At 43.5% G+C, this 27,708-nt stretch overlaps 1 protein-coding gene across 6 annotated transcripts in view; it reads right to left on the reverse strand.

Annotated features, from left to right (window-relative positions):
* LOC311102739 (protein Smaug homolog 1-like) overlaps window positions 1–18,539 on the reverse strand; it is a 68,062-nt gene extending 49,523 nt beyond the window's left edge. For 4 of the 6 annotated variants that reach the window (XM_084144121.1, XM_084144120.1, XM_084144118.1 and 1 more), the window contains exons 1-2: window positions 18,414–18,527; window positions 14,061–14,675 (exon numbers count right to left, since the gene is read on the reverse strand). In XM_084144121.1, coding sequence (XP_084000247.1) covers window positions 14,061–14,256 — 196 coding nt within the window. In that variant the 5' untranslated portion in view covers window positions 14,257–14,675; window positions 18,414–18,527. Of the gene's footprint in view, window positions 1–14,060; window positions 14,676–18,413 lie in introns of all 6 variants that reach the window. The other 2 variants (XM_084144119.1, XM_084144117.1) reach the window with 2 other exon arrangements.
* Window positions 18,540–27,708: the final 9,169 nt, after the last annotated feature.

The following is a 27,708-nucleotide window of genomic DNA, read 5'->3' on the forward strand; positions in this document are numbered from 1 at the left end:
ACAAAATGAGTAATGAATAGAAAACTGAGACAACCCCATAGTAGAATAGTGTTCTATGCAAGATAAATATTCCTTTCGAGGCGCATTCAAGGTAAGATTAACATAGGGAGGGAAACATGCATTCTGATAAGCAGTCAATGCACACCAATCCTTGCGACCGCGGGGGAAACAGCAGTTTGAATGGTCTTTGTTAAAGAGGGGGATGCAGCATTCCATTCCTACTTTATTCATTTCTCAACTCCTAAATATGCGTGAACTGCACCATTTTAAACCCAGAGTTTTTAGCGGCAGCATGGTTAAACACATTACTGCTCTTCAATAAGCTGTGAGTGCATAAGGGAAGAGTGGGGCTAAATGTAACGGGTGAATTGTAGGGTGATTGTAGTCAAATGCCATTTTTAGTTGAGCAAGAATAGTGGCAACCAGGGAAAGCGTTTTGGGGGGGGGAGAGAGAAGTACAGGCAGGTATTACCCCGGGTGGCGGGTTACCTCAAGTTACACTAACAGGTTGGCCTAGATTATATTCAAGTAATTTCTTGGGACATAAAATTCATCAATAGGATGCTAACTACTTAAAAGATCACATTTTGGATCTAGCTAATGATTAGCCCAATAGGGTCAATGCAGATAGGCGACCCCATGCTTCAGCCTGTTTATTTATGCTGTATCAGTTGGGCTACAGGTGATAACGCTTATTGCATACCTGATAATATGGTCCATGCATAGGCTATATGTAAAAATGTTAACACATATTCTTTACCAATATGCTATTGGGCTAATTTCTGGAGGTGGAAATTATATTTTTGATGGTGTCAGCATAATTGTATTTTCATTCATTTTGGAGTAGTATGTCCTTTTAAAAAGTCCACAGAACTGATCTTCTTAGTCCTTCGACTTACAAGTTCTACGTGGGGAGGGGGGACACCCCAGAGCTCCAGAACAAGGCGGAGAGGAACCCCCCCGCAACCGTTTCCCCCAATGCTACACATTTTTACAGAGGTAACAATGAAGTCCCTTCTTGTGCCGATCTCACGAGCAACCGTTGCCATGGGCTTGGACTCGCCTGCTGATGTCATCCAGGCTCACCACAACAGTGGCACTGTGTCGGCCAATCAGCTGGCTGTCAGGAAGAGTCAGCCAGGGAATATGGAGGCTGACACCTTAATTCAGTGAGGGGAGAAGGACATGACTGGAAGGGATGCAGTCAGAGACAGATTGTGTGTGTGTGGTCGACTGCTGTGACCATTAAGCACATCTTTCCAAGTGCTAAAGCCTCCAATAAAATACTTCTCAAACCCAGTTTGCCCAACTCTGTACATCAATAGCTCTAACGTACATCAATGGCTCTATTGTCTCCATCACATACAGTATGCTACATAAGGCTTTTACATCAGCATATAGTGGCCAGGCAGTCCTGTCCCAGGCCAACCCCATGCTTGGTGCTCTGTGTTCCCAGCTTGTCTTCTTGATGTCTCAGCAGTGCTTGCAGTGAGTGCACACAGTTAGTTGGGTTCTGGATGGCGCCCAAACCTTGCCCAGCTTCTGTATACAATGAAACACACTGTTTAATGCCACCAAGAATGTCCGGCTGCCTCAGGAGGAAGGCAGGGCTAGGGGCTATATAGGGAAACATCAAATGCTCTGTGGTCAGAGTCTGCTGCTTATTCATCAATAGGTGTTGCCAATGTGTTTCACCTGTCCGGACAGAGGGTGGAGCCTGAACAATATTACATGCCGCCGTCTCGGACACCAAGTGGTGATGGAGCATCCGTTCACACCTTCGGTCTAAACCACACAGCTGCTAAACATGGTAAGAGCGACCGGTAGGAGCAAAGTTTCAGCCATCGTTGCTTTGGTGGGGCACCCCTTCCGTTGTTCCGTTGGTCTCAACCTAGAAGCTGTGTGCCAGCAGATCGCGGTTTAATTTCAACGGGTTTGGGCCGAGCAAAATCAAATCTACGGGGAGGGAGATCACATAGCTCCATTTGGCAGCAGATGGTCTACAATATCTTAACACACCACTCAATACAAATGAGTCTTCCGAAATCCATACCTGTCCACTGGTAACTCATCAAATTAGTCCATAGCACTGAGCACTGCTTCACTTGGAATAACATTTGGCTGCATAAACCATGCAATAAAACCCTACAGGGCAGACAACGCCGGAATCAAGAACTAGCCTTGCACGAGCCGTGGCTTGTGCAAACAGTATCTGCTCATAGGAGCAGATCTCCTGTTTCTGTAGCGTGAGGCAGCTTGAGGTACAAGCACACCCCCTGGACAGGACTTCTAGACTATCCCAGGACCTTACCCTTAATCTCCTTAAAGCTGAGTGCCAAGCAGAGACGCATCAGGTCCAATTCTTAGTCTTTGGTAATGACTCGGCCGTGCGTGGATCGAACTCTTAATCTAGAAACGGACCATCTTACCACAAGTTGGAATCAAGAACTGAATGAGTCATATGACCACAGACAAAATATTGATCCATGTGTAAACCTATTCCTCAAGCAAATGTCTCCAGGTCAAAAAAATTATGTCAGTACTTTCATTCAGGCTCGACTCACACTACAGTAACTTCAGAAAGTACTCATACCCCTCGACTAATTCCACATTTGGTTGTGTTACAGCCTGAACAGAAAATGGATTATATTTCTCATCTACACACAATACCCCATAATGACAGTGAAAGCATGTTTTTAGAAATTTTAGCAAAAGTATTGAAGATTAAATACAGAAATAATTTACATACAGTACCAGCCAAAAGTTTGGACACACCTACTCATTCAAGGGTTTTTCTTTATTTTTACTATTTTTCTATATTGTAGAATAAAAGTGAAGACATCAAAACTATGAAATAGCACATATGGAATCATGTAGTAAGCAAAAAAAATTGTTAAACAAATAAAATATATTTTAGATTTTAGATTCCTAAAAAAGTAGCCACCCTTTGCCTTCATGACAGCTTTGCACAATCTTGGCATTCTCTCAACCAGCTTCACCTGGAATGCTTTTCCAACAGTGTTGAAGGAGTTCCCACATATGCTGAGCACTTGTTGGCTGCTTTTCCTTCACTCTGCGGTCTGACTCATCCCAAACCATCTCAATTAGATTGAGGTCGGGGGACTATGGAGGCCAGATCATCTGATGCAGCACTCCACTCTCCTTCTTGGTAAAATAGCCCTTACACAGCGGAGGTGTGTTGGGTCATTGTCCTGTTGAAAAACAAATGATAGTCCCACTAAGCGCAAACCAGATGGGATGGCGTATCGCTGCAGAATGCTGTGGTAGCCATGCTGGTTAAGTGTGCCTTGAATTCTAAATAAATCACAGACAGTGTCACTAGCAAAGCACCCCCACACCATCACACCTCCTCCTCCATGCTTTACGTTGGGAAATACACATACGGAGATCATCCGTTCACCTACTCTGCGTTTCACAAAGACACGGTGGTTGGAACCAAAAATCTCAAATTTGGACTAATCAGACCAAAGGACACATTTCCACCGGTCTAATATCCATTGCACGCGTTTCTTGGCCCAAGCAAGTCTCTTCTTCTTATTGGTGTCCTTTAGTAGTGGTTTCTTTGCAGCAATTCGACCATGAAGGCCTGATTCACGCAGTCTCTTTTGAACAGTTGATGTTGAGATGTGTCTGTTACTTGAACTCTTTGAAGCATTTATTTGGGCTGCAATCTGAGGTGCAATTAACTCTAATGAACTTATCCTCTGCAGCAGATGTAACTCTGGGTCTTCCTTTCCTGTGGCCGTCCTCATGAGAGCCAGTTTTTTCATAGCGTTTGATGGTTTTTCAGATTGCACTTGAAGAACTTTTCAAAGTTGTTGAATTATTGAGTATTGACTGACCTTCAGGTCTTAAAGTAATGGACTGTCGTTTCTCTTTGCTTAGTTGATCTGTTCTTGCCATAATATGGACTTGGTCTTTTACCAAATAGGGCTATCATCTGTATACCACCCCTACCTTGTCACAACACAACTGATTGGCTCAAACGCATTAAGAAGGAAAGAAATTCCACAAATTAACTTTTAACAAGGCACACCGGTTAATTGAAATGCATTCCAGGTGACTACCTCATGAAGCTAGTTGAGAGAACGCCAAGAGTGTGCATAGCTGTCAAGGCAAAGGTTGGCTACTTTGAAAAATATATTTTGATTTGTTTAATAGTTTTAATGTCTTCACTATTATTCTACAATGTAGAAAATAGTTTTTAAAAAATAAGAAAAACCCTTGAATGAGTAGGTGTGTCCAAACTTTTGACTGGTACTGTCAGTATTCACACCTGAGTCAGGTATCTTCGGCTGCGATTACAGCTTTGAGTCGTCTTGGGTATGTCTGTATCAGCTTTGCACATCTTCATTTCGGGATTTTCTCCCATTCTTCAGGTCTTTCCACAGATTTCAATGGGATTCAGAACTTTGCATTCAGGCTAAAGAGTTACATTTTTGTCTCATCAGACCACATCATCTTTTGCCTTATGATCTCAGTCTTTCACGTGCCTTTTTGCTGTCATGTGTTCTCCCATCTCAGCCAAGGAACTCTGTAGTTCTGTCAGTTCTTGGTCACCTCCCTGACCAAGGTCCTTCTTGTCCGGTTGCTCAGTTTGGTCGGACGGCCAGTTCTAGGCAGAGTCTGGGTAGTTCCATATTTTTTCAATTTTCCACTGTGCTCTTGGAAACTTTCAACATTCTAGAAATTGTTTTATACCCTTTCCAGATATATGCCTCATCACAATTACATCTCGGAGATCTACGGACAGTTCCTTGGACTTCATGGTATAGTTTCTGCTCTGACATGCACTGTCAACTGAGGGACCTTATATAGACAGGTGTGTTTCTTTCTAAATGTCTAAACAATTGAATTGGCTACAGGTGGACTCCAATCAAGTTGTAGTGACATCAATCATGATCCAAGGAAATTGGATGCACCCGAGTTGACAGTGTCATAGCAAAGGGGTGTGTATACTTATGTAAATGAGATACAGTGTCTGTATTTTATTTTCAACAAATTTGAACATTTCTAAAAACATGTTTCACTTCGTCATTGTGAGGTATTATGTGTAGATTGGTGAGAATACAGGCTGTAACCACAAAATGTGGAATAAGTGAAGGGGTATGAATACTTTCTGAAGGCACTAGTGGCAGCGTGGTTCCCAAAAGTCATTCGGAAGAGCTATAAAGAGAGCTTCCTCAGTCACCGTTTCTTTCTTTCAGTGAAGTCGAGATTTTGGGCTGCCGTGAGAGTTGGGAAGGGGAAAAAAGTGGTGTTTGATTCCAACTGTTCAGAGGGAGACAAGAGGGGATTTTGTTTGGCAGGTCCTCTGGCCCACCATTCCTGAGGTTCAGTAGGAGTTCACAGAACACGGGGCCGAGTGGACAGAAATAAACTGTTTGCTCATGTGTGGGTGCGATGAAATAGTTCGACACCCAAACGAGAGAGACAAGCGCGCTTTTCTCTCCTGCTAGACAGGACTGGACGGTGCAATTTTTTGTATTCTTCAGAAGAGCAGCTGGAAGGAGGAGGAAGGTGAAGAGGAGGGTTGAGGCTGGGGAGAGCAAGTCTGGGGTATTGGTCATTGTAGAACGGGGGTGTCTGGGAAAGGGTGGTGGTAGTAGTAGTTTCTGGGGTTGGAGGTTCAGCTTCAAATTCCACTTCACCCACTACTACTTTTTCCTTAATAGTAATGTTTTCTACTAATCTATAACATTATGTCGCTCCATCACAGTGCCTTCCGAAAGTATTCACACCCCTTGAGTTTTTCACATTTTCTTCTGTTACAGCCTGAATTTAAAATGGATTAAATTGATGGCCGACATGATGTCAAAGTGGAATTATGTTTTTAGAAATTGTTACTAAATAATTAAAAGCTGAAATGTCTTGAGTCAATAAGTATTCAACCCCTTTCTTACGGCAAGCCTAAATACGTTCAGGAGTGAAAATGTGCTTAACAAGTCACATAAAAAGTTGCATGGGCTCACTCTGTGTGCAATAGTAGTGTTTAACATTATTTTTGAATGACTGCCTCATCTCTGTACCCCACACATACAATTATCTGTAAGGTCAAACACAGATTCAACCACAAAGACCAGGGAGGTTTTCCAATGCCTCGCAAAGAAAGGCACCTATTGGTAGACGTTGAATAGCCCTCAGTCACTACAAAGATAAATGCGTCCTTCCTAACTCAGTTGCTGGCGAGGAAGGAAACCGCTCAGGGATTTTAAAACAGTTACAGAGTAATGGCAGTGATAGCAGAAAACTGAGGATTGATCAACATAAGGAAGCCTGTACAGAATACAAATATTCATTTGACATTTTTAGTCATTTAGCAGACGCTCTTATCCAGAGCGATTTACAGTTAGTGAGTGCATACATTTTTTTCATACTCCAAATCATGAATCTTGTTTGCAATAAGGCACTAAAGTAAAACCGCAAAAGATGAGGCAAATAAATTAACTTTATACAAAGCATTATGTTTGGGGCAAATCCAACACAACACATCACTGACTACCACTCTTCATATTTTCAAGCATGGTGGTGGCTGCATCATGTTATGGGTATGCTTGTCATCAGCAAGGGAGGTGTTTTTGGATAAAAAAAAATGGAATTGAGCAAAGCACATGCAAAATCTTAGAGGAAAACCTGGTTCAGTCTGCTTTCCAACAGACACTGGTAGACAAATTCACCTTTCAGCAGGGCAATAACCTAAAACACAAGGCCAAATATACACTGGAATTGCTTACCAAGACAACATTGAATGTTCCCGAGTGGCCTACTTACAGTTTTGACTTAAATTGGCTTGGAAATCTATGGCAAGACTTGAGAATGGCCGTCTAGCAATGATCAACAACCAACATGACAGAGCTTGAAGAATTTAAAAAATCCTAATGTGCAAATATTGTACAATTCAGGTATGCAAAGCTTTTAGACTTACCCAGAAATACTCACAGCTGTAATCGCTGCCAAAGGTGATTCTAACATGTATTGACTCAGGGGTGTAGTTACTTATGTAAATGATATATTTCTATATTTCATTTGCTAACATTTCTAATAACATATTTTCACTTTGTCATCATGGAGTATTGTGATGGGTGAGACACTTTTTATTTAATTCCTTTTGAATTCAAGCTGTAAAACAACAAATGTGGAATAAGGCACAGGGTATGAATAATTTCTGAAGGCACTGTATTGTATCAAAATGACTTTTAGAAAAAATCCAATATGGGAACCAGAACTTCAGGGGTTTGCAATAGTAATGATTTGATGCTGGTCACTAGTGCAGTGACTTATACAATACACTATTGCCCTGGTAAATTGACCCAGGTAGAATAAAATGGCACCCCTCAAATACAAGAAGATATTGAAGATGTCCTAACATAACCCCATAATATTTTTCCTTCATCATCATTTCCTAAACCAGTACTTTTTTATTCCATTGGAAAGCCCTATTAAATCCCCTGCTTTCATGCGCTTACTTCCCAACTATGTTCCATGTCAACATTCCTAGACAATATCCCCATCACCGGAACCCATTTTACGACGTCAGCAAGGAATGTTGTTTTCCATCCATGCTTTTTCCATCAGCGGTAGTAGGCCAAGTGAAGGCAGGGGAGTATGACGTCGGAAATGAGGTGACCAACAGCAGATGATTATAGGCTACAACCTGAAGTGAACCAATCAATTGGGAAAGGTGGTAAGAGATCAGCCTGGTGCCAGGTCTGTTTGTACCGTCCCTTAGTTGGGATCACAATGACCATAGGAGTTGGCAAAACAGCACCAGGCTAAAATAAAGATCAGACACGACCAGCTCCAGAAGAGTCCTCACTATACGGACAGTGTGGTCCTCGCAAAGGCTGCTCTGACTGCCAGGTCCTCCTAATGCTACATGACAGCTCCCTGAGGTGACTATGCCATCATGTCTTTGCCACACTGAATTATCCTCGTCTCCAACACTTCTCAATGAGCGAGCGGCGCTACCAACACTTGACCAATCCAGCTAGTTGTCCCCTGCGGTACTAGACTAGAGAATGTGTGAGATGGCACTGCAGACAGATTCTCAAATGTGACAGCCCTCCACTATGGTGCCCTTAGATGGAACTGGACAAGAGAGTGCCACTGCGTCTTAGTCCTGACCAACAGAGCACCTGTTCAGTTTGAAGTGGATAGTCCTGGACATATAGACACAGATATTAGCCTACGTATTAATAGGCTGGACATGACAGTGGAGGAAAATAGTATAATGGAACGTGTAGGTGTTGAATCATCTCTCTTTTTCAATCAGAAAGCTAGGTCTGCTGTGATTATGACATGGAGATGGAGATGGAGAAAAAGAGAGAGATTCTGAGTATGAAAGAGGGAAGAGAGAGGTTAGTAGAAATAGAACGGGAGAGAGAAACACACACACATGCCTGAGCGGTGAGTGCAACAGCATAGCTGCCTGTATGTTAGCCACCCGCCCGTCCTGCATTCCCTCTACCAGTCAGTCCACAGTGAAAAACACTCCAATGAAGTCAGTCATTCATAACAACAGTAGCCCCCCTGTCCTCGCCCAACCCCACCCCCCTACCCTGTCCTGCTCTGCAGTCCACCTCTGGGACAGGGGTGGGAGGGGGTAAACACTAGAGGTCTTTACAGGTCCAAAAAGTTGGACACATTCCGAAATTGACCTGGGGCTTTCCCACCCAGACCCAATAATGCATAAATATATATTTTGTAAATATAGAGACCCGTTCCGAACAGACCCGACGACAACTAGAATAGTTCCGTATAGACCTGGTTAGCTCCAGACCCGGTCTGAGACGATCCGAGTGAGGGAAGCAGCAGATAAGTCCTTTTTAAGCTACTTTATTAACCAGAGCTGATAAAGCGCGAGAGGAGGTAGAGAGAGGTGCCGCTCTAGTAGGCGGGGGAGGGGCCGTACTGTGAGCGAGTGACACGAGAAGGGTGTAATTGCAGACCACAATTAAGGGCGTTTTCTGATTTAGGTGCTTCTTGATGTCAAGTTATACTCATTGATGCTCGCCATTGGTCCGTGGCCGTTTCTTTCGCGTCAGGGACAACAGTTGTTAACATCTGTAGCATTGTAGCTAACCCTAACACTTTTCTTGACTAATGGCAGGTATCAATGGCCGTTTTCTGATATCAGGGAACACCCACATCAAGAAACGACCCGAATTGCAGTCTGCAATTACACCATATTTTAGTGACACAGGGAGCAGGGAGGGAGAGACTAGAGACAGCAACCAACCAAGCCGTCTCGCGCTACAGTAGACTAATAGCTGCCATAGTTAGGTTATTTATCATTACATAGTACCTGTCTTGACTGCATCAAACCGGGAGAAGCTAGTTAAGCTAGCTAACGATAGTTAGCTAGGCTAATTGAGGCTGCAGTGCATTGACTCTCATCCTAGTTACAAATACAGTAACAACTCCATTCAGAATATTAAGTAGCAGCCTGCCTGTTGGCTCTTGGTCGCTGTAGCCTATCCTTCTCCTTTAACTTTTAATTCTGTCATTTTAATTCTTCCATTGATTAGATAAATCCTAAATTTTGCCACACACGGAGGCTTTATGACGTGGATCCGTGAAGACCTCTATTGAAGACCTCTAGTAAACACCCCTCACCAATTTTCTCACCAATTTCGTGATATCCAATTGGTAGTTACAGTCTTGTCCCATCGCTGCAACTCCCGTACGAACTCGGGAGTGGCGAAGGTTGAGAGCCATGCGTCCTCCGAAGCACGACCCTGCCAAGCCGCACTGCCCGCTTAACCCGGAAGCCAGCCGCACCAATGTGTCGGTGGAAACACTGTACAACTGGCGACCGCGTCAGCGTGCATGCGCCCGGCCTGCCACAGGAGTCGCTAGAGTGCGATGGGATAAGGACATCCCGGCCGGCCAAACCCTCCCCTAACCCGGACGACGCTGGGCCAATTGTGTGTGTGTGGGTCGCCTCATGGGTCTCTCGGTCCCGACCAGCTGTGACACAGCCCGGGATCGAACCCGGATCTGTAGTGACGTCTCAAGCACTGCAGTGCCTTAGACCGCTGCGCCACTCAGGAGGCCTAAACACCCCTCTTTAGACAGGAACAATGCTCAGGCACGTCAAACTTGATCCGATTGCCTCCCCCCTCGGGTTTGGCCTAAATAAAATGTTTTATATCGGGGAGGAAATGTTACATACCCCAAATAGCCATGTTTGTTCTACGAAGCAGAAAAAATACTAGATCTAGGTTAAATGACTTGAACTGAGCTTCAACTTCCAGATTCGATCAGCACAGCGGTAGGTCTGATAATGCTCTGATGTAGAAACCTAATGAGGAAATAGCACTGAAATTAAATGTGTACATTTAGATGAGTGAACATCAATGCTTAAATCAGCTCTACCCATTAACTCCAATATATATACAGTGCTATGAAAAAGTATTTGCCCCCTTTCTAATTTTCTCTACTTTTGGATATTTGTGATACTGAATGTTATCAGATCTTCAACCAAAACCTAATATTAGATAAAGGGAACAATTACATATTTATTTCATAAACAAAGTTATGCAACACCCAATTCCCCTGTAATTGCCCCCTTACACTTAATAACTGGTTGTGCCACCTTTAGCTGCAATGACTCCAACCAAATGCTTCCTGTAGTTGTTGATCAGTCTCCCACGTCGCTGTGGAGGAATTTTGGCCCACTCTTCCATGCAGAACTGCTTTAACTCAGTGACGTGTGGGTTTTCAAGCATGAACTGCTCGTTTCAAGTCCTGGCACAACATCTCAATTGGGATTAGGTCTGGACTTTGACTAGGCCATTCCAAAACTTCCAATTTGTTGCTTTTTAGCAATTTTCATGTAGACTTGATTGTGTGTTTTGGATCATTGTCTTGCTGCATGACCCAGCTACGCTTCAGCTTCAGCTCACAGACGGATGGTCTGGTTACTGGAAACATGTCGTCCAAAAAGTTATACTTTTGAATCATCTGTCCATAGAACGTTCTTCCAAGAGTCTTGATGATCATCCAGGTGCTTTTTGGCAAACTTGAGTCAACTTTTTGGACGAGATGGGTCCCATTTATGCCTAGCGAAAACCAAACACTGCATTCCACAGTAAGAACATCATACCAAAGGTCAAGTATGGTGGTGGTGGTGTGATGGTTTGGGGATGCTTTGCTGCCTCAGGACCTGGACGACTTGCCTTAATAGAAGGAACCATGAATTCTGCTCTGTATCAGAGAATTCTACAGGAGAATGTCAGACCATCCGTCTGTGAGCTGAAGCTGAAGCGTAGCTGGGTCATGCAGCAAGACAATGATCCAAAACACACAATCAAGTCTACATGAAAATTGCTAAAAAGCAACAAATTGGAAGTTTTGGAATGGCCTAGTCAAAGTCCAGACCTAATCCCAATTGAGATGCTGTGGCAGGACTTGAAACGAGCAGTTCATGCTTGAAAACCCACACGTCACTGAGTTAAAGCAGTTCTGCATGGAAGAGTGGGCCAAAATTCCTCCACAGCGACGTGAGAGACTGATCAACAACTACAGGAAGCATTTGGTTGGAGTCATTGCAGCTAAAGGTGGCACAACCAGTTATTAAGTGTAAGGGGGCAATTACTTTTTCACATAGGGGAATTGGGTGTTGCATAACTTTGTTTATGAAATAACTATGTAATTGTTGTGTTATTTGTTCACTTATGTTCCCTTTATCTAATATTAGGTTTTGGTTGAAGATCTGATAACATTCAGTATCACAAATATGCAAAATGGAGAGAAAATTAGAAAGGGGCAAATACTTTTTCATAGCACTATATATATTATATATATATATGTGCTCAAAATAGCAAATCAAATTACTTGAACCTAGTCAAAATCCCAAATCTCTCTGACAAATCTGAAAATGTAACATCATCCAGTGACTAAAATAAATCCCCCTCTCCCCAGTCACACACAGTCTTTTGACTTGATGCTGTGACAAGCAGCAAATAAGTTGCATCACTCTGTTCAGGGGAACAAGGCAGCCTCTTCACGCAGTGAAATAAGTCTGTCATTGAGGATTCCTTTCATTAGTACAGTACTTTCCAAATAATTGCGCCTTTCCACTCAACTTGGAGCTTCCAGCTGCAAATTAACCCTGTGAGGGCCACAGGCTTCCATTTCCACAACAATAAAATTGACAACAACCACAAAGAGTGTTGAACTTACACATCTAAAATCTGTCTGATAGAGCCAATTAGCTTATTAGGTGGAGTTTTTTTTATTTTTTTTTATGTTACTTGCCATCCACACTTCTCTGTGTCTGAAGAGATGTCAATAAACATGACAATAGATACGATTCAAACAACCGGCATACACTTGATATCAGTGTAGACAACGAGCAAAGACAGTCAGCAGTCATAACATTCCGGAAAGACTATGTATAGCCACATAATCGATCCATCGACAACATTGTAGCAACACTGAAACAATGTTCCGTTGCTGGGGGCATTGCTGACTGTCACACTCAGCCTGTTGAGTCAACGGAAGCAGGGTCGACCGCAGGCTGACACAGGTGAGACTGACGGGCGTGGCAAGACCCAGACAAATAGCTAAGTAGCTATAAACTGTGTTGCTAGAGTCTTAGGCTGTATTTGTATTTGCTTGCTCTTCCTCCTTCAGGACTGCTAATCTGAATGGATGTAATACAGTAGGTGAAAGCAGCGATGAAAAAATATACCCAGTCCATTTAAACATAAATTGTAATGAAGAGAAACAAGGAAGGAAGATATTCAGAGGTAGTGGGGTGTACCCATTGAGCAGCCTATTGGCTACACTTCATAGCATCAAGTTCCATACAGTCATATTCATGTCAAGTTCACCACACCACTGTACAACTACTAGCCTGGTACCAGATCTGTTCAGCATGACAATGACCATAAGAGTTGGCAAGAAAGCACAAACAGATATGGGACCAGCCTACTATTAAAACAAGCTCCTTAAAGCAGTATGATCCCAAATGGAGCTAAACTATTGCTAAACACCCACGCGCTGACGATTTGAACCCATCCTCGCTGCATCTTCTCTGCCTGCTCCATTGATCTCTGACAATGCACACCTGACTAGGGCTTGAGAGTGACCCACTTTAGGGGATACTTTGGGATTTAGGCAATTTATCTACTTCCCCAGAATCAGATGCAACTAGTGGATACCATTTCTATGCCTCTGTGTGCAGTTTGAAGGAAGTTACTAATTGCTTACTAGAGTTAGCGCAATGACTGGAAGTCTATGGTAACACGTCCATATTTATATTGAACAATAAGGGACCATACTGCATTTTAACCTCCTCGTATAACTGGGAGAACACAGTGGAGAGAGGCAAGGTGAGGCTGAGAGAGGCAGCCACTGCCCACTATAAACTCTGATGGGAATCCCATGTTGCTGTGCGTGTGTGCATATGTGTAGGGGGAAATGATAACGTATCCATCTTAACAGACGGTTTCTCATCAATGTGTATTAAGGCAGTGCAGACAGACAGAAGTGGTTTCAGCTATAGAGCTGTAGACATCAGATCAGTACACACACACACACACACACACACACACACACACACAGATACAGTGTTGTTTCTCATCATCACAGCACACCAGCCAGAGCTCCACTATTTTTCATGAGCCAGTTTGGTTGCCAGGGTGTTTGTTTCCATAGCCACATACCAGCCTTATGCGACAAACCAGCCCCCCCCCTAACTGATTTAACCCCACAGCAGAGCACTGGAGTCGTGTATGATCTGGTGTCCTATTCAAAGATGGTGCGAGGCCAGCTAATGCTTTGACCTCATTGTTGCCATGCCACAATACACTGACTGTGCAATGGGCACGGTTAACCCTTCGCTGTCTGTAGAAGGGCGTAAGGCTGTTATAGGGAATGACATAAGCGATACCTTCAAATTTGTGTGTGTGAAGTGGCATCGGTGCCAGAAGCACTAACCCTTCCCCAACCTAAACGGAGCATGGCCATTGGCAATAATCAACTTCAATGGACAGTCAAGATGGAGATGGTATGTGTCAGTGTGTGCCTACCTGGGTTATTGGCCTCCCCCTCCAACACATGGAGCTCGGTGCACTCGGCCAGGCTGTGCTCCAGACACAGCTGCAGGAAGCGGGCCTGGGTCCGCGACACCCGCTTCAGCAGCGACAGCAGAGCCACCGTCTGCTCACACTCATTCCATCCCTTAAACCAGCTTCCTAGGACGCCCACCTGGTCGCGAAACATCATGGTCTTGGGGACATGCACTGAGCAGAACGGGGAAACCTGTTAGAGTGACCCCCCTGGTGTCACGAGATAATTAGGTTAACGGAGGTCTTGGTGCTGCGGTGGTTCAACTTGGGTCAAAGCTTGTGTCGCTTTCTCTGGTTGGTTGCTTTCTCTGTTATTGATGTTGAGTGGACAGCAGTAGCTACTTTGAGCATGAAGGGTTTGAGCTGTTGTGCTCAGTTCAAGTGGCATAGCATCATCCGGGCTTTTAGCATTGCAGGTGTAGCTTCAGCTTGAGGGGAGCAAGGTGCTCTCCTAGGTGCATCTGCAAAAGGATGAGGGTTAACAGTCAGATGGGAGAGTCAACTTTCTTCCTGCACTCCGCGCTGTCACACCAGCGTTACCCTTGTTGGCATTTTCCACAGGGATCCCCCTTAGACCTGAAATTATGGAAATAAATGGTTGAGAGACACTGTCACACACACACACAGACATGGTCGGTCGGTCACACACACTGAGAACCTGAGCCCTAGGACCATACGTCAGGACTACCGGGCATGCTGACACCTTGCTGTCCCCAGTCCGCCTGGCCTTGCTGCTATTCCAGTTTCAACTGTTCTGCCTGCGGTTACGAAACCCCTACCTGTCCCAGACCTGCTGTTTTCAACTCTTAATGATCGGCTATGAAAAGCCAACTGAGAGACCTGAGCCCTAGGACCATACGTCGGGACTACCGGCCGTGGTGACTCCTTGCTGTCCCCAGTCCGCCTGGCCTTGCTGCTATTCCAGTTTCAACTGTTCTGCCTGCGGTTATGGAACCCCTACCTGTCCCAGACCTGCTGTTTTCAACTCTTAATGATCGGCTATGAAAAGCCAACTGAGATTTATTCCTGATTATTATTTGACCATGCTTGTCACTTATGAACATTTTTGAACATCTTGGCATGGTTCTGTTATAATCTCCACCCGGCACAGCCAGAAGAGAACTGGCCACCCCTCATAGCCTGGTTCCTCTCTAGGTTTCTTCCTAGGTTTTGGCCTTTCTAGGGAGTTTTTCCTAGCCACCGTGCTTCTACACCTGCATTACTAGCTGTTTGGGGTTTTAGGCTGGGTTTCTGTACAGCACTTCGAGATATTAGCTGATGTATGAAGGGCTATATAAAATAAAATTGATTGATTGATTGACTACGGCGTCCTAAAACCATCCAGTAAAGTCTTTACCGACCGTGAATACCAAACGCTGAACATTTTTTGACAGTGCCCCTGTTGCTTCAGCAAACACTGCTCTCCGCAGACTTGAAATAGACGGTTATTTGAAAACCACAATATTAGTGATACCTATTCTCTACTGCAACAAAGCCTGTATGCATCCTACTTTTAATTTGAAAGTAGTTATGCTCTACCGTATAGATACGGGCCTGTGGCATTCACCACAGAGAGAAAAAAATCAACCACATCCACCTATTCCAAAAAATATGATTGTCAGTAATTGGCGCAACATCCCAACTGGTATTTCTAAAGAGAAGGGCGCCGGTGCCTTATGTTTTAATGTTACAGACAGCTATGTTCAAAGTAGCTCTCGAAAACCCTTCTCCGTAGGGTTTTCAGCGATTCGCTTCACCCACGGTTGGCTGCGTGTGAACTACAATTCCGACACCGTGTTTAAATGTTTAGAAATAACCATCGTTTGCGAAGCGGTTTTCAAAACATATGCTGATATGCCCTTTTATCTTTCATATCAGCCGAGAAATAATATTTCAAATAAAAAAGCTACACTAACTGTAGTAGTTTTGCACAGAGCCATACACTGTGTGCGCCTCCAGTTGATAAACTACACTTCCTCCCCAGTTACGCTAAAGCCTGTCACATGCTTCCCAGTAGAAGCAGTTAGTGCATATATTATGACACATTTTTGTGATGTTTTTGTTAGTTTCGGTGTTCGGCAGGTTTTTCTTCGGCTGTTCGTGCACACAATTTTTTCTTGAGGCAAGTCGAAGTTCGGTAGCCAAAGTCTACTCCCCTTCATCAGTGATTGGTCAACAGTACTACTTCTAGTAGGAGGGGGAGCATTAAGTGTTTGTTATCATTCAACGAAAGACTACTATTGCTCAAATTAGGGTTCTTTCCACACCTGGTCCCTTTCAGACAATTTTTTTACACACACTACTGCAACACCTTTGCCACAACCCCTCACATTGGTGCCACAAGAGAGAAAATTATGATGTGCAGGTTCGCGGGAAAAACATGTGCCATTTTTGGATATTGATTAGCGATTGTCAAGGACGTACAGAAATTCCAAAATATGTGTGGAGTTTTTAGTTCCGATTATTTGTTTGCAATATGTGATCGATAAGAGAGCTTCATAAGCTGTTTATTCGATTGTGGGATTTGAATATTGTGGGATGACAACAACATATCTAGTAAGAATCACAACATACTGTAGCATACTTAATCAATTCTAGCTTTTAAAGGGGCAGTAGCCTACATTTCTGTACAATTTTCAATTACGGCATTATTTAATCTGCAGTTATTCTTCTGCCATTTATTATGTTACCAATAATATTGACATCTTAATAGTATCATCTGATTACAATTATTACATCTAATCTTTCAACAAAATGCAATCTATCAGCTTCCAAAATGCAAGTAGGTATATTCAGCTGTCCAAAAACACATTCTGATGAAATGGCTTGTCCCAGAGTACATTGAGTGAATGTTGGAAAAAGATCTTGGTTCCTTTCAAACATAGCGATGTGAATACAAAGAGGACTCGGACCACAAAATGGGTGAAGTGAACTGGAAAAAAAAAACTGAGATCAGTTCTTTTAAAAAGGACTATGTGAAAACACCCCAAGACCTCCTCTGCAAAAATGTCAAAAGTAATTACATATTTCTTGATTTATCTTAGATGGAGTCAAACTACTTTGAGGAAGTGTTTCTGGCTATGTTGTTGCTATGGTGGCTCAAGAGGGACAAACAGTTATATTGCAGTTTTTTTTCAAGCGAATGTCTTTAGGGAGTAGCCTATAATAGCATAGACGGTCGATTCACCTAGCCGAGCTCTGCTAGGAGCAAACTGAAACCATGTGTGTGGACACCTTTACACACAGGTGTTCGGAGCAAGCTAGATAGCACAGGTGGCTGTATCTGTCTTCCAGAAACAAGCGCTTTAACATGGAGATATTGCCTTGTGGGAACACTAACCCTATAAAAAGGTGTGTAGTAATTTAACCTTTTGAATTTAGAAAATTATTTCTCACTGATATGAAAGATACGTCCCTTTTCCCCCAAAACCTTACCGCAAGTAATGTGTTTTAACGTTCAGAACGAGCGTCGGGGCTCTTAACAAAACTCCCCCGGCCAGTAGATAGGCTTCTATCGTCAATAGGCGCTAAAGGTAGTTAGCGTCTATGAATGCGTTATGTTAAATGGCATACTATTTTATTATATTATGTTCAAAGCATCGGTGTGCTGTACTATATGATGAAGCATAAATGACAAAATTCCACTACACATTGCTTCGAAAATAGTCTGTAGACTGTATAATCGGTGGACTGCCAACGTCGACGCTACACTGAAATAACCTCGCGTGAAAATACCGCATTCGTATTCAATGTCGTACCTTAAAATAAGTCCCCATGTCAGCACTAACCGGTCTCAAAAACGGCCACACTGCATCATCAGCACTGGGGCAATCATAGCCCTACATAAGCACCGAGGATAGGCTAGATAATTTGTAAAATGTGGAGGTGATGCGATTCGTCTCGAGGAAAAGGAATACTTGGATCTACATTAAATAATTGAGTCTCAAACGCGGAGTCTAGAACGTTCCCAAAATGTGGATGATGCATAGCTATGCTACACTGTAATTCTATACATATTCAGTCTAGTTTCCATAAACTCCTGAGATCCAGAACCGCGCGTTAACCATTTCCCTGCTTATTTATACGCGTCAATGTCTGCAAAATACATGTCCAGCTGGATACATTTGTGTTCTCCGAGAAAAATAGTTATTGGATCACCGTTTTTTAGGTTAGTACTTAGTAGCATATTTTCTCTATTGCAGGTGTCCTACTGGACAGCCAACTAGAGAGCAGCTCAAACAAGAGTCGACAAAAAATACTCCAGAAGCTTGTTAAAAGTTGCAAAGAAAATGGTTAAAACGTTAGGCTACTCACTTGTAGTCACAGTTGTATCAGTGGTGTTGGTCGCAGGACGGGGCGCAACAAAGTACACAATTGTGGGGAGCGGTGCCCCTTCACTCCCGATCTGTGTGTTTTGCCATCTTGACTAACTATTCTCCCTACAGTTAAGCTACTCTTGTTTTACCAGAGGCGAGTCTCGGCATTGCTTTCCACATGCTAATAATTAACATGAAGCATTACGTCAGGAGCTTGGCAGCACAAGGAAGCACAAAAATAGAGAATGGAGTGAGGGACAGATCACATAACCTAACAGCGACCGAGACGACTGACAGGGATTTGCAAGTTTTAGAAGAAAAAAAAGGTTTCCATAGCAAAGTGGACAAAATCAAAACAAGAGTGACGATGTGTGTGAATGTAAAACAGGGCGGGAGTTGCCTCAATTTGGCCCTTTCACTTATCTGTCCAATACTTCTACCTACATTTGTACACAAATTAAATAATAATAACTGGTCCATAAAAGCCCTATATACGGTGATACCTTTTTCGGAGTTGATCATTTAGCAGTGGTTACTACAAATACAGTATGAAGAGACAAATGTTATCAATTAAAGAGGTGTGCCTCCTCTTTCATGAAGTTCTTCATTGTAAATTTAGCTCTGATGTGTGCATTCCATCCAGCAGAGGGCCTCACGCTCCACCGTCTGGTCTGGTTTAATTCAAAGCAAAATAGATATTTCATACATTGTTTCAATAATAGTAAAATAAACAGTGATACATTGTATCGTGTTATAGCAATGTAGCCGCTGATACAATGTTTTCGAGTTACAGTAGCAGTGAGCAAAATAAGGAAATTAAATGCTTCGGTCATACAATATATTTATCATTCTCCTGAAATAGAATTTGTTATCTAAATTTGATACAAGTGGTATCTAAATTAGGCCATTGTGACACAAAAAAATTGTGACATGGACTCATAATGCAGACTGCTGCTTAGATTCTAGATGTTGTCCGATGGTAATTAGCTGATATGTTGAAACAGAGCACAAAGATAAGCCAATTGGGTTAGTTGGGAAGTGGACAGTTCTCTTGAATCAATCAAAAGCTCAAGCCATCGCAAATTGGATTGATATCTGACAAGGTGACAATTAGCCTACAGTTGACCTCTGCATTGAGATATTATAGCATAAACTATATCAACTTAATTTTTAGGGTCCCAAATGGCAAGATTAATTTGAATGGAATACTTATAGGATCGTGGAATACATTTGTTCAGGTTTATATAATAGTCTTTCCAAAAAGCATGTGTATAATATCCAGTAAAATTGTACTTCTTACTTGAAATAATGATGATACAAGTATGCCAATAGTATGTGGTGGAAAAAGCCTTACCTCAGTGTTTTCCTCAATGGATGAAGAACTCCAGCAGGCCTGAGGTTTGGACGCTATCTTGTGGGTATTAAGGCATGCTTCTTGTCTGAAACAGTTTGTGGCGTGCATATATTATGACGACATTTTGTGACTGTTTTGGTCTTAGGCAAGCATTGTTTCGGCTGTTCGTGCACACAATAATTTTTCCTGAGGCAAGTAAGTTCGGTAGCCGAAGTCTATGTAATCGGTGTGAAATGGCTTGCTAGTTAGCGGTGCGCACTAGTAGCGTTTCAATCGGTGACGTCACTCGCTCTGAGACCTCAAAGTAGTTGTTTCCCTTGCTCTGCAAAAGCCGTGGCTTTTGTGGAGCGATGGGTAACGGTGCTTCGAGGGTGATTGTTGTCGATGTGTGCAGAGGGTCCCTGGTTCAAGCCCAGGTAGGGGCGAGGAGAGGGACGGAAGCAACACTGTTACATCTACACTCCTTCGTCGGTGATTGGTCAACAGTAGGGATTCTTCAATGAAGTGTTTGTTGTCATTGAACTAGAGACGATGACACATTGCAAAGGAGGTGTGATGACGTGAAAGCGCAAGAATGGCGCTAAATTCAGACCTTCGTCTCCTGAGTACACACCTTCGACTCCTGAGTTTATACTGTACATTCGTCTCCTGAATACAAACCAAGTCATCTTGCCTTTAGGTCTTCTTGCTCTCTTGAGGATCTTGAAATGGAGTCGGTTGGCAGTGGTGAGCGCTCTAAGATTGAGCCAGACCAGGATGAAGTGGGCCTACCTGCGGCGACAGGTGTGGTAAAGACTTCCAACGTTTGCCCTGTGAATCCTACCGGAGAAGATTCTGGACCGGTGGGAATGAGATTTTTGGAAAGAGTGGATTGCTGCTTTTTGGCCGACCCATACGTTGTGTCAAGCTGGGTAAAGGGAAAACTGGGAATGGGTACATCTGTGAAAGTTTCGAGAAGTGGATTTGTTTAGATTTTTTGTGCATCCTCCACCCAGAGGAAACGGGCGCTTCGCAGCACAACCTGTGGCGTGCTTTGCTCTCCGGAACAGGGCGCCGCTCAAAGGGGTGATCAGTGGGGTAGCGTTGAGTTGGATCAAATTAAAAATAATATTCCTGGTGTTTGTGACGCCTGCCGTTTGGTGAGACGTAGACCCGGTGGCAATGGCGAGTCTAAGAATACCCTGTCTGTCTGGTTGAGCTTTGACAGAGTTTCTACCTGAAAAGGTCAGTTTAGGTTATATTTGCTATTCTGTCAGGGCATATGTTCCAAACCCGCTACGGTGCTTTAGGTGGCAAGGATTCGGACATGTTGCGGCAGTGTGTAGAAGGGAGATCCCACAATGTGAGAAATGTGCAGGAGGGCATAGTCAGAGGGAGTTGGGATAGAGAACGCACTGTGTGTCAACTGTGGGGGTGCCCTGTGAGAGAGAGACAAATTGAGATTACCAGAGTTTGAGTGGGGATGAAAGTTTCATTTGCTGAGGCAGTGAAGAGAGTAGAGGATAGCCCAAGGGTGGGTGATTAGACTGGAAGTCCCCCAGTGAGAAGGCCTGAGAGAGATCTAGAGAGGATGAATTTTAGTAAGGTTGGATTTCTTGCGTTTATAGCCATGGTGATCAACTGCACTGCGGAGCGGAAATCACAGAAGATACTGTATATGTGGTAGTTGCAGCAGCAGAGAGATTAGTGCCGAAAATCTACAATACATTTTGAGAGAAGGGGTTCCATCCTCCCAGACCGGCGGCCTAGTGTAGGGTCGTTTAGGGCCAAAGTAGTGGCATTGTGTGGTGGTTTTTGGGGGATAGTGTATAAGTGCAAGGTTAGATGGTGCTGCAATTTAAGATTTTCCTATTCCCTTTTTTTTTGTGACCAAAATGTGCGTGACTAAGACCTCCTTGGCAAAAACGTCATAATTATTGATTTATTGAGTTATCTTAGATTAATCTGACTATTTTGAGGAAGTGTGTACTGGCTACGGCAACTCAAGAGGGACAAACGGTACTATTGGCACTTTTTTTTTCTCTTTAAGGGTGTAGGTCTTTTTGATTTTCGTAGTAGGTTAGGAGAGCATTTTTTTCTAACCATTTTCCTGACGTTAAGCTCAGTCTCCTAACCTGCTACATCAGTTCTCCTAACTCCTATCGAAGTGGCGTGATGTGTGTTTCTCAGTGCTCTTCACCTGGCAATTGAAACAGAAGTTTAGTCTGTATAGTAGACGCATTTCGCATTGGTTACCCGTTGAAGTTGTAATATTCAAAGCATGCAATGGAAAAGGCTCACCTGTACATATCTTCAACAACCTCAGGATATTTGACATTGTTTAAACTCTTGTGGAACAAATGTGTGAGACGTTATACGTGCCGTATTGTCAATTGTAACAATACAGTGATTATTGGACAAATCAAACCGCTCATGTAAGGAGAACTGGAAGTACCGTCTGCTAGGGGAGGAGCGGAAGCGGCGACAACTAGGGGAGGAGAGTGGACGATTGTGAGTGGACATTTCAGTGCAAACTTTCAGTGCAAACTGTGCAGCTATAGCGCATACTACTAAAATGTGTACTTGATTGATTAAAGAGGAGGAAGCCACTGACAGCTGATGAGCTGCGGGTCATATTACCTGGAAGGTAACTATTAGTGATGTATTATTGTTATGTACTATTAGGCCTTAATACAGTACATTCAGAAAGTATTCAGACCCCTTTACTTTTTCAAAATTTTGTTACGTTACAGCCTTATTCTAAAATGGATTAAATTGTTTTTTTTCCCTCATCAATCTACACACAATACCCCATAATGACAAAGCAAAAATAGGTTTTTAGAAATGTTTTGCAAATGTATTAAAAATAACCAAATATCACATTTACTCCCTTTACTCAGTACTTTGTTGAAGCATCTTTGGCAGCGATTACAGCCTCGAGTCTTCTGGGGTATGACGATACAAGCTTGGCACACCTGTATTTGGGGAGTTTCTCCTATTCTTCTATGCTCTGTCAGGTTGGAAGGGGAGCGTCGCTGCACAGCTATTTTCAGGTCTCTCCAGAGATGTTCGATCGGGTTCAAGTCCGGGCTCTGGCTGGGCCACCCAGGGACATCCAGAGACTTGCCCCAAAGCCACTCCTGCGATGTCTTGGCTGTGTGCTTAGGGTCGTTGTCCTGTTGGAAGGTGAACCTTCGCCCCAGTCTGAGGTCCTGAGCGTTCTGGAGCAGGTTTTCATCAAGAATCTCTCTGTACTTTGCTTCGTTAATCTTTTCCTCGATCCTGACTAGTCTCCCAGTCCCTGCCGCTGAATAACATCCCAACAGCATGATGCTGCCACCACCATGCTTCACCATAGGGATGGTGCCAGGTTTCCTCCAGATGTGACGCTTGGCATTCAGGCCAAAGAGTTCAATCTTGGTTTCCACAGACCAGAGAATCTTGTTTCTCATGGTCTGAGAGTCCTTTAGCTGCCTTTTGGCAAACTCCAAGCGGGCTGTCATGTGCCTTTTACTGAGGAGTGGCTTCGGTCTGGCCACTCTACCATAAAGGCCTGATTGGTGGAGTGCTGCAGAGATTGTTGTCCTTCTGGAAGGTTATCCTATCTCCACAGAGGAACTCTGGAGCTCTGTCAGAGTGACCACGACTGGGAATACATATACTGTATACATCTATTAGTCACTTATAGCAAAACAAAAAAAGTAGGGGCATGGATAAGATAACTTGACAGTATCTGGTGTGACCACCATTTGCCTCATGCAGCGTGAAACATCTCTTTCGCATAGAGTTGATCAAGCTATTGATTGTGGCCTGTGGACTGTTGTCCCACTCCTCTTTAAAGGCTGTGCGAAGTTTCTGGATATTGGCGGGAACTGGAACACACTGTCGTAGACTAAAATTGAGCTTTTTTCCCATAAAGGAAAACGCTATGTCTGGCGCAAACCCAACACCTCTCATCACCCCAAGAACACCATCCCCACAGTGAAGCATGGTGGTGGCAGCATCATGCTGTGGGGATGTTTTTAATCGGCAGGGACTGGGAAACTGGTCAGAATTGAAGGAATGATGGATGGCGCTAAATACAGGGAAATTCTTGAGGGAAACCTGTTTCAGACATCCAGAGATTTGAGACTGGGACAAAGGTTCACCTTCCATCAGGACAATGATGCTAAGCATACTGCTAAAGCAACACTGGATTGGTTTAAGGGGAAACATTTAAATGTCTTGGAATGGCCTAGTCAAAGCCCAGACCTCAATCCAATTGAGAATATGTGGTATGACTTAAAGATTGCTGTACACCAGCGGAACCCATCCAACTTGAAGGAGCTGGAGCAGTTTTGCCTTGAAGAATGGTCAAAAATCCCAGTGGCTAGATGTGCCAAGCTTATAGAGACACACCCCAAGAGACTTGCAGCTGTAATTACTGCAAAAGGTGGCTCTACAAAGTATTGACTTTGGGGGGGTGAATAGTTATGCACGCTCAAGTTCTGTTTTTTTGTCTTATTTCTTGTTTGTAAACACAATAAAACATATTTTGCATCTTCAAAGTGGTAGGCATGTTGTGTAAATCAAATGACACAAACCCCGCAAAAATCAATTTTAATTCCAGGTTGTAAGGCAACAAAATAGGAAAAATGCCAAGGGGGGTGAATACTTTCGCAAGCCACTGTATATGCTAACAGCAGCTAACTAAACTAGCTAGCTAGATTACATTAAATTCAGCTCCATTGTAGCTAGCTCTCACTAACGTTAGCTAGCTAGCCAATCTAAACTCAAATCTATTGAAATCATGGAGTTTAGTTAGCTTGGCTAGCTAGCTAGCCGTTTTAGATGCTGACCAGACCACTTTGCTTTTCTAGCTGAACTAGGTAGCTTGCTATATAGCAAACAAAAGGGCTAATGTTAAGCCATTAAATTATGGTTCATAAGCTTGTAACGTTGAAGCCATCGTGTGTGTGTGTGTGTGTGTGTGTGTGTGAGAGAGAGAGAGAGGAGGATGAGAGGGAGATAAATAATTAATCTGGTGAATAATTTAGCCTCAAATGGAATCTGATTATCACAATATTGTAATTTATGCATGGCGACACATGAAATTCTTATGAGGTATAGCTAAGCTAAGTTATCAGTTATGTTTCTGTCTCTGTGTGATATCTTTACAGTGGCAGATACCTGAGCTGATTCCAGACCAGCTGGACAGGACATATTCCTATCAGACTTCCAGGGGAACCCATCTTTAGCTTTTGTCAGGTCGCACACAAGTTTACAAACACAAGCTAAAAGAATGTCTCTTATATACAGTGCTATGAAAAAGTATTTGCCCCCTTTCTAATTTTCTCTACTTTTGCATATTTGTGATACTGAATGTTATCAGATCTTCAACCAAAACCTAATATTAGATAAAGGGAACATAAGTGAACAAATAACACAACAATGACATATTTATTTCATAAACAAAGTTATGCAACACCCAATCATGTGGTCTGATGAGCCAAAAATAGAGCTTTTTGGTCTAAACTCCACTCGCCGTGTTTGGAGGAAGAAGAAGGATGAGTACAACCCCAAGAACACCATCCCAACCGTGAAGCATGGAGGTGGAAACATCATTCTTTGGGGATGCTTTTCTGCAAAGGGGACAGGACGACTGCACCGTATTGAGGGGAGGATGGATGGGGCCATGTATCGTGAGATCTTGGCCAACAACCTCCTTCCCTCAGTAAGAGCATTGAAGATGGGTCGTGGCTGGGTCTTCCAGCATGACGACGACCCGAAACACACAGCCAGGGCAACTAAGGAGTGGCTCTGTAAGAAGCATCTCAAGGTCCTGGAGTGGCCTAGGCAGTCTCCAGACCTGAACCCAATAGAAAATCTTTGGAGGGAGCTGAAAGTCCGTATTGCCCAGCGACAGCCCCGAAACCTGAAGGATCTGGTGAAGGTCTGTATGGAGGAGTGGGCCAAAATCCCTGCTGCAGTGTGTGTAAACCTGGTCAAGACCTACAGGAAACGTATGATCTCTGTAATTGCAAACAAAGGTTTCTGTACCAAATATTAAGTTCTGCTTTTCTGATGTATCAAATACTTATGACATGTAATAAAATGCAAATTAATTACTTAAAAATCATACAATGTGATTTTCTGGATTTTTGTCTCTCACAGTTGAAGTGTATCTATGATAAAAATTACAGACCTCTACATGCTTTGTAAGTAGGAAAACCTGAAAAATCGGCAGTGTATCAAATACTTGTTCTCCCCACTGTATATATATATACACTGCTCAAAAAAATAAAAGGAACACTAAAATAACACATCCTAGATCTGAATGAATGAAATAATCTTATTAAATACTTTTTTTCTTTACATAGTTGAATGTGCTGACAACATTATCACACAAAAATTATCAATGGAAATCAAATTTATCAACCCATGGAGGTCTGGATTTGGAGTCACCCTCAAAATTAAAGTGGAAAACCACACTACAGGCTGATCCAACTTTGATGTAATGTCCTTAAAACAAGTCAAAATGAGGCTCAGTAGTGTGTATGACCTCCCTACAACGCCTGGGCATGCTCCTGATGAGGTGGCGGATGGTCTCCTGAGGGATCTCCTCCCAGACCTGGACTAAAGCATCCGCCAACTCCTGGACAGTCTGTGGTGCAACGTGGCGTTGGTGGATGGAGCAAGACATGATGTCCCAGATGTGCTAAATTGGATTCAGGTCTGGGGAACGGGCGGGCCAGTCCATAGCATCAATGCCTTCCTCTTGCAGGAACTGCTGACACACTCCAGCCACATGAGGTCTAGCATTGTCTTGTATTAGGAGGAACCCAGGGCCAACCGCACCAGCATATGGTCTCACAAGGGGTCTGAGGATCTCATCTCGGTACCTAATGGCAGTCAGGCTACCTCTGGCGAGCACATGGAGGGCTGTGCGGCCCCCCAAAGAAATGCCACCCCACACCATGACTGACCCACTGCCAAACCGGTCATGCTGGAGGATGTTGTAGGCAGCAGAACATTCTCCACAGCGTCTCCAGACTCTGTCACGTCGGTCACGTGCTCAGTGTGAACCTGCTTTCATCTGTGAAGAGGACAGGGCGCCAGTGGCGAATTTGCCAAATCTTGGTGTTCTCTGGCAAATGCCAAACGTCCTGCACGGTGTTGGGTTGTAAGCACAACCCCCACCTGTGGATGTCGGGCCCTCATACCACCCTCATGGAGTCTGTTTCTGACCGTCTGAGCAGAAACATGCACATTTGTGGCCTGCTGGAGGTAATTTTGCAGGGCTCTGGCAGTGCTCCTCCTGCTCCTCCTTGCACAAAGGCGGAGGTAGCAGTCCTGCTGCTGGGTTGTTGCCCTCCTACGGCCTCCTCCACGTCTCCTGATGTACTGGCCTGTCTCCTGGTAGCGCCTCCATGCTCTGGACACTACGCTGACAGACACAGCAAACCTTCTTGCCACAGCTCGCATTGATGTGCCATCCTGGATGAGCTGCACTACCTGAGCCACTTGTGTGGGTTGTAGACTCCGTCTCATGCTACCACTAGAGTGAAAGCACCGCCAGCATTCAAAAGTGACCAGAACATCAGCCAGGAAGCATAGGAACTGAGAAGTGGTCTGTGGTCACCACCTGCAAAACCAGTCCTTTATTGGGGGTGTCTTGCTAATTGCCTATAATTTCCACCTGTTGTCTATTCCATTTGCACAACAGCATGTGAAATTTATTGTCAATCAGTGTTGCTTCCTAAGTGGACAGTTTGATTTCACAGAAGTGTGATTGACTTGGAGTTACATTGTGTTGTTTAAGTGTTCCCTTTATTTTTTTGAGCAGTGTATATATATATATATATATATATATACACACAGTGCATTCCGAAAGTATTGAGACCCCTTGACTTTCTCCACATTTTGTTACGTTACAGCCTTTTACAAATCCTCATCAATCTATGCACAATACCCCATAATG

Source organism: Coregonus lavaretus, assembly GCF_964263955.1.
Source record: "Coregonus lavaretus genome assembly, chromosome: 27".
Lineage (NCBI taxonomy): Eukaryota > Metazoa > Chordata > Actinopteri > Salmoniformes > Salmonidae > Coregonus > Coregonus lavaretus.